Source organism: Anarrhichthys ocellatus, unplaced genomic scaffold (assembly GCF_004355925.1).
Source record: "Anarrhichthys ocellatus isolate YVR2014 unplaced genomic scaffold, GSC_Weel_1.0 scaffold13, whole genome shotgun sequence".
In the NCBI taxonomy this organism is placed as follows: domain Eukaryota; kingdom Metazoa; phylum Chordata; class Actinopteri; order Perciformes; family Anarhichadidae; genus Anarrhichthys; species Anarrhichthys ocellatus.
This window is the reverse complement of record NW_022280043.1, coordinates 7,071,045-7,078,947: the sequence shown is the minus strand read 5'-3', so window position 1 is coordinate 7,078,947 and position 7,903 is coordinate 7,071,045. Positions and strand designations below refer to the sequence as shown.

The window sequence follows — 7,903 nt, the reverse complement described above, 5'->3', positions numbered from 1 at the left end:
GAGAGAGAGAGAGAGAGAGAGAGAGAGAGAGAGAGAGAGAGAGAGAGAGAGAGAGAGAGGGAGAGGGGAGAGGGGGAGAGAGAGAGGGGGCTGAGCTAAACAACTGGCAATTAAAAAAAGCAAAAGTGGTGAAGAAGTTGAAAGATGGAGATATTCAGTTTCCCGCTCCAATCCTTTGTTTTGTCCTCTTGTCCATTCACTCCTCTCACTTTTTTTTTTGTCTTTCCCTTTCTCCCTCGCTTCCGCTCTCCTGACACACTATAAAAACAGAGCGATTATGCTGCAGACTTGAGCTGCAGAACAAATCACATTTAGCAAAGGAGAGAGTGGAGATAGAACCAGCAAAGAGGCAGGAAAAGATTCCCACTGAGTCAGAAAAAGAGAAAGAGAGATTGCAAGGGGGATGAAAGCCTATTGCAGCTTGGAAGGAAACTATTGAAGAAGAGGGGGGAGGACAACATGAAGAAGGGGACAGGAGTGAGACAGCAGCTAACGGGAGAGAGATAGAAAAGAGTTGCAACAATTCTCCTGAGGCCCAGGAGGGAGACAGAGGATCTTCAGGACAGCGCTGATGAGGATAATATGCAATAATAGATAAGGGAGAAGAGAAGGAGGAAGAAGACAGGAAGAAAGGAAAAGGGACTGATGAAGGGAAGATGAATCAAGGATTAGATCAGGCAGAAGGTGGGGAGGAGAGGGATTGAGATACTGTGGGTTTAAATACAAGGAGAAAGAGGAAGATGGTGAGAAATTAGACACGGACGCAGCGGGGGGGGGGGGGGGGAATAATGAGTTGTGGACTAAGTGGCAGCAGGGGTGGGGGGGTTTGCTCAAAATAGGGGAAGAAAAGAAGGACAGGAGAAAGCGACGAAGGTAAAGAGAAAGACGAGAATGAGATTTGTTAAGGATTTTGTATTATTTATAGAGGGAGTTTTTTTCTTGCACTGGCTTTGATTGGTAGAGTTCCGGCTCCCTCAGATAGATGGAGTGATAATTTTAGACTGGTAAGAGAAAGGGGGGAGAGGGAATGGGGGAGAGTTGTGGGTCTGCAGACGGAGGTATGGAGGAGAAGAAGCTCAAAGTCAGCTATTTTGTAGAGTCAGTACACCGCAAAACTCTGTGATTAACCTGGAGCGAGTGTACATATACACGTACACTCACATACACGCGCATACAAACATTGCAAACTTCATTTGCATACATACTGTGGAAACCGGCTCGCCTCGTAGACTCGGGGGGATAACTGGAAAAAATGTACATCTAGATGGGAAGAGATGGAGAAGTTGTCAACGGACGACCCCATAAGACTGGAAACTATGAGCTGCTGTCATTGTTTTAATTAAAACAGTAATAGCATACAGGGTCAAGCTTTGTATTCTCCTGCATCGATTCCCTTGTAAATACGTGGCCAGCATACAAAGAAAACACAAGCTCTTGGCCCGCTCCCAATTGAAAGATAATGAGAGATAATGAATAGGGAGACAGTGACTGCACTACTTCAAGGATACATGGGGCCTTGTTTGGGGCAAACGGAGACGGCTCATCTCTTATGTGGCTTGTCTTTTTGCTCCACCCCTTCCTCCCCTCACTCTCCGAGACGTGGGGAGAGAGAGAGAGACATAAGGGCAGAGTGAAACCGAGGGAGAGAGACGCAGCAAGGCGGTAATTCAGCCCGCTAACCGTGCACCAGTGAGGCAGTTTCTAGAATTTACCGTGACCAAGGGTGAGCCAGCAGTCCACCTGGCTGCCTCCCAAATCCCCCTCTTTTAACTCTCCACACCTCCCTTCATCCCCTCCCTCTGTCCCTCTATCCCTCTGCCTCCCTCGGCTTATAACTCAACCCCATTGCGGGACCATTAGGAAGGGCCCCTGAACAGCCTTGTCTTATGAATTTGCACGCCTATTATTTATTTATTTGTTTATGTATTTTGAAATGATAGCCCTTCTTGGATCTGTATTGCTGTAGTAAATAAAGGCTCCTTTTTTCCCCAGTGACAGCGGGGGTATAGGCATCTGGAATGATGAGGAGCACCAATTCACTGCTAAGAAATACTGCCCCCGCTTGGTTGGAGAGAGAAGTGATTGTTGTTGTTCCCCCTCCTGTTTTATTTATCCGTTGATCATAGCAGTCAGTGCACTACCACGGTATCGATTGCGCTCAGCATTCTCTCTTAATATGATTCGGGGCTTGTGCAGTATTTTATTATGGGCATAGATTTTAATGGGGTCCAGATTAATACCTCTGTCACAGAGGTTGATTCCCTCCCCCTCCTTCTCATTCCCTCTCTGTACTATACTTATGTCGGTGATCAGAAGCACAGGCTCAAGGCCTTGATGCGAATGGCGGCCTATAAAACCTACAGTCAAACTAAAGTGCTGTACCCAGCTGCGTTATGAGCGGGAGTGGAAGAATATGCGTCATATCTCTTGTATATTTTGTCCAGCCCCCGCCAGCTGTGTTATTATGCGCAAACCATCATTAGAGCCTTCACCCCCCCTGTCTCTCCATGCCTCTTATCCCTTCGCCCAGACTGATCATCCACCAGCAGCCAGCAGGTGTTTCTGGGTGGCATCTCTCAGCAGGAGACAGCGGATGCCAGTCATGCCGCTCGCAACAGCGGTTTACACATTTATTTTTATTCTACTTTTCTTTGTCGCTTTTCTTCGCACGTTACTGCTACACCACTGCAGCTAATTTCCTTTGAAGGGGTGACAGCTGTCAGGAGAATTGGGTGTACAAATGGACAGCAAATTCGTTTTTTTTCCGGCCTCCTCCCAGAACCAAACATTTGACCGCTTTCCTTTGTCGGGAGTCGCTCTCCCACTCGAAGCCCTCTCTTCTCTGTTGGTTCTGACAGGTCACTATTCGCACACAGACGCTGCCCTGGCTTGGTTGGGATGCACAGCAGGACTATCACGACCAACACTGCTTAAAACAATGGCGACCTGGCCCGGTTGCCATGGTGCTGATTAATAACAGCCATTAGAAAAATAATTGGGATGGCGGTGGCAGGCTCTGATGGCCACCGATATGAATCACAATATTGATGCAGAGAATGGGAGCAATAATGACTACAATTAGTGGTAATTGTCAAGATTTTTTTTTTCTGTTCCAGAGTATTAGAGTCCCCTTTGTCTTCATCCCCTCTTGGTTTCTTTCCGTCTTCAGTTCAATATCCACTGTGTCTCTCCGTTACCCCTGATGTGATGAATATGTAGGCTTTGACTATTTCATTAAAAGAGATTAAAATCGAGGGGAGAATTAAATTTGGATGAAGTTGGCGGGATCAGATGATGTCAAAGCAGCTTAATTGCAATATGCCAGCCCTTGCATATGCACAACCAATGCACATGCCCACCTATTGTGCATGTGTGTGTAGACACACACACACAGACTGAAACTCAGCACACACTCGGTTGCAGATATAGACATCCATTTTCGCCCAAAGCAGTCAAGTCAGCAACTCCTGCTATGGCAGCCACCATCTGTTTGTCTCATTTCCTGCCTCCTGAAGGTACTTTACAGAGCTCAGAGACACTGATAGACCCGGCAGTGAAATGTATATGGTCCCGTCGTCTTTATCTGCACTTCTTATTGCCTGCTTCATCATCACGCTTCAATATCGGCGTCGATCTCTCTCTAAATTCTCCCCGTGGGCCAAGATTCTTTTTCAGGGAGAGAAGGAATGCAAATTGGTAAATACTAGTTTGAGGAGCCCGGCAAGCTGGTGCTCTCTTCAAGGCAATCACGTTCCACTGCTGGCTGGAGCCTGATGGCTAATTGTGCGTGAATCTGGGAATGGCGTAGCTCGGTGTCCATCGCACTCAGCAGGAGGTGTGACTCAGCCGAGCCGTGTCAACAGTCTGACCCACAAACACGGAGGGCTCGTCCAATCGGAGCGTAATCAACCTCCTCATTACTGACTCTTGGGCTGTCAGCAACATCAAAGAGGCTCCCTGCTGTTGCTCTGCACCCTTGTCTAAAAAAAGATTGGGTTTAAGGGCCCAACAGGTTTGTTTGAAAGAGAATGTCCAAACGTTCCTGTGAGTGTCTGTACATCTTGAGTGTGTACTTGCTGGAGTGTGTGCATGAACACATGAATGTTCATACAGGTGTGTATGAGCGTATTCGTTGCCAAAAATGGTGAGTGATTTCCCCCCCCGTCGAGCACTTTCCAAATACCTGTCATAAGAACCATTACATTGGAATAATGGAGTGTAATCAATTGGTTTAACTTGCACCTGGATGAGAAATGGCATTGAGAGTGTGTGAAGTGCCTTCGAGGCTGTCAAAATGGTCTCGCTTCTCTGCACTTTTCCCACTGAGCCGATCCAAGATTCATGTGATAAGGCCGCATGTTAAACTATTAATGTACACACAGGTGGTGGCAGGGCCGCAGTCCAACCTGTGGTCTGTTTGTGTGAGTGTGTTTTGGTCTATATGTGGCCATGTTTGTGTTTGTGTGTCCATTCGTGTGTGTGTGTGTGTGTGTGTGTGTGTGTGTGTGTGTGTGTGTGTGCGCGTGTGCTGGTGCGTGTCTAAATTCAAGACCGACAGTCACTTAGGGATTTAATAAGGCATTATGTATTCAAATGTGTGTGTTGATGCATTCTGTTTGGCGAGCCAGAGGCAATAGGCCTTTTTGTATGTGAATGTTTGTGCATGTAAAAGGATGAATAGCAGTAATTACAATCATAAGAATACATTGTTTATAAGGACCCACTTTTACTTGTTGAGTCCTTCAGTGTCTTTTCTCTTGCTCTCAATCTCTTTATCTCACTCTGTCTCCTCCTCCCCTTTCCTCCCCCCTCTCCGTTTCTCCCTTGTTGTGTCCATATGATGAATAGCGGGTAAATGAAGGATGCTTTAAGTACCTTACTTTGAAAGGTTCTATCTCAAGTGCAGTGCAAATGAACATATTCTTCACCACATCTGTTCCTCCTTTCTGTTCCCTCTCCTCTTCTCTCCTTTTTTTTTTTGCCCTCCCTCTCCATCGCCCACTTTCTGTATCACTATATTAACGTCCATCTTTTGTGTCCCTCAGCTCGTTGTCAGGCGGTGCAGGCGGAGAATGTGACTGTCTTGGAGGGAGGTACAGCCGAAATCTCCTGCCGCCTGCAGAACTACGATGGATCAATCGTGGTTATCCAGAATCCCCGCCGGCAGACCCTCTTCTTTAACGGCACACGAGGTGTGTGCACATTTGTCCCTGCAGACAAACTTAATCTATCTGTGTCGACGCATTTTCCCTCAGTTCCATTTCGAAGCCAGCCTTTTAAACACATTAGCAATGACTCACCAACACTTGCACTTTACATTTTTCTTATTGCAAATGTCCTCGCTTTGCCATTGAAGCGATTATACATTAAAAAGTCAGATAACCCCGGAGTTAATTTAGATGATGGTTTACCTCTCTGCCCCAACAGTGTGACTGCTTTCAGTGTTTTAAAAGCATAGTTCAAAGCTCTCTCCATAATCCACTTTTAACCCCTGTGATGAGATCAGAACTTATTACAGCTCCTAATTAGAGCATGGCCTTGCTAATCGCATGTTTTTAAAAGCCGTGCTATGGTAAATTACCATTATAACCAATATTGTAATGAAGGCATATCTCACTGTGGGCAAACACTACAGTACTTGTTTTTCTTAACTAATCAAGGGCAAAAGCTGCCACCTTTCCCAGATTGTCTGCTAGTGCTGCTAGGAAACATTTGAGCAAAAGAACAATGAGCGAGGATATTAAATATTGCCTTTGAAATTCGTGTGGGGCAGCTTAATTGGAGTACATTTTTTGCAGTTTTGTTGTGTAGCAACTGATATTGAAGCCCTAGGTAATCTATGTGATAAACTTTTAAGACAGACGTTAGCTCAGGCTTAAAGATATGGTGTAAAATTGTGGTTTTTAACTGTTTAGAGTTAAGTGCAAAGGGGTTCATTTGAATATATTGGGGATAATTTCGGTCGTTGAAGCTTAAGAGACCACGGCAACCAACGGACAACCCAAAGGATGTTTTGGTTCGGGTTTTTTATTATTTATACCACATGCCAAACCAGTAGCAGCTACAGTTATACCAGTAATTGGCTGTGAATGAGTTCCCCCTTCCCCAAGTCAAATTCAATGCAAAACACTGCATGGTCAATAAACGGGTACAATGCAATAGGCATAAAAACAGTAACCAGTTAACTAACAAATCAGCTACCGATTGTAAGTAAAATGAGGCTACGAACAGCACAGATCTGCACACACGTGCAGCTCCTATATTGTATGCTAGCACTGATATTCCTTCACACAGCAGTTTTTCCCAAATTATATCCCAAAAAACAGTTGAATTGGTCCAACATAGTCATTAGCTGAGACGGCTCAATCGGTTATACCAAGTCCTCTTGATAGAGCAACTGCTCGCCTATTATCAGAGAAGCTTGGCACTTCGTAACAGTGTCTTTTATATCCACATCCCAAGATCTGATCTTCTCAGTTCACTGCATGGTCAGCCCACTCCTCTCTGACCCGCTGCTACAAAAACAGTTTTGATTAGTAATGATTTTGAAAAGGATTGTTCTGCTGGTACATTTGTTGTCAGGTGCTAATTTGCCCAGCATGATTGAGACTCTCAGAGAGTGTGTTTGCTGAGCTCACTTCAATCAAGCTGCTGAACGGGGCTGAGTTCCAAAGCAGCTTATAAAATACTCACTGAAAAACTCAATACATAGAGTTTACACGTCTTTTATTTTAATCTCAATCTGCTGCTGTTACTCGCGCCATATCTTTGAACTGTGATTCAAGAACAGTTGCATTGTATTCAATTGAGTTGAACTGACGACGGCAACAGGCGGCCAAATGTTTAGTTCCAAATATTTCTGTGTTTATATTTGTCTCATGGCTTTGAGCCTGTGATAGATACAGAACTCATCAGCTGCAAGGACCATGCAAGTGCCAGTCTCACACTGCCTTAACATGGCTGCATATTCATCATCTTTCCAGTGTAGAAAATGGCTAATTCAAGTGCTAGGACATCCTCAAGTGTAGTAGCATTGTTAAAAGTTTACAGGGAGAAGTGTCAAAAAGGCCCCTCTACATTGTAAATGGCAGAGATAGGACACTTAATGATTACTATTACTACTTTGAAAACACACCCATGTATTATGATGCCATTTGCAATAGATATACCCTCAAAAAGAAAAAAAACTATCTCCGTCATGTCTCTATTTGATCATGTGACGAGATGATACCATATAAGAATATGGTGGCTAGTTCAGGCGAAAATCTGTCAAGACAAGCTGACACACCTGCTGGCAGAGCGAGCCGTCGTGCCTTTCAAACATAAAAGGGGCAGTGAGCAAAGACAAGACAGAAAAAAAACAGGATACGGTAGCAAAGCTCCCTAAATTAGATTAATTTGGCTTTTTTTATAGACAGTGGCCAGCCCACAGTGTGCATGCTTGATAACCTGTAACGAGCGTGCACAAGGGACCGTCATAACTACCATACGCCACTGCTCCACATGATGAAGAGAGGGTTTCACATTAAGATAAGCTATGCTCAAACTGTCTAACAAATGCTAGAGCATACTTAAACTGCTATTTTTGGAAACTCAAACACATATATATATATTTATGTATATTTGCAAACATAGGCCGTGATATTTTTATATATTTACATTTAAAATTCTTACATCCGGCGCTTGTAATTACATTGATTCAACAAGCGAGACTTCCGTCTCTGTCAACATGGGAGTCGCTGAAGATGTTCTGCGCAGTACGCTGAGATCAGACTAAAATACTGAAGACAAAAGAGATGCCTTCACTGTTCACTGATACAACATTCAAATACTTTTGCTCTACACCTCGATCACGGAGTGGCCCTTAATTGGGTAGCTGACGTCGCAGCATTTGGAAAACTCC

At 44.6% G+C, this 7,903-nt stretch overlaps 1 protein-coding gene across 4 annotated transcripts in view; it reads left to right on the top strand.

Moving 5' to 3' along the window:
* cadm4 (cell adhesion molecule 4) overlaps nucleotides 1-7,903 on the top strand; it is a 143,377-nt gene that overhangs the window by 105,906 nt on the left and 29,568 nt on the right. For all 4 annotated transcript variants that reach the window (XM_031852529.1, XM_031852528.1, XM_031852531.1 and 1 more), the window contains exon 2: nucleotides 5,046-5,192. In XM_031852529.1, coding sequence (XP_031708389.1) covers nucleotides 5,046-5,192 — 147 coding nt within the window. The remainder of the gene's footprint in view (nucleotides 1-5,045; nucleotides 5,193-7,903) is intronic.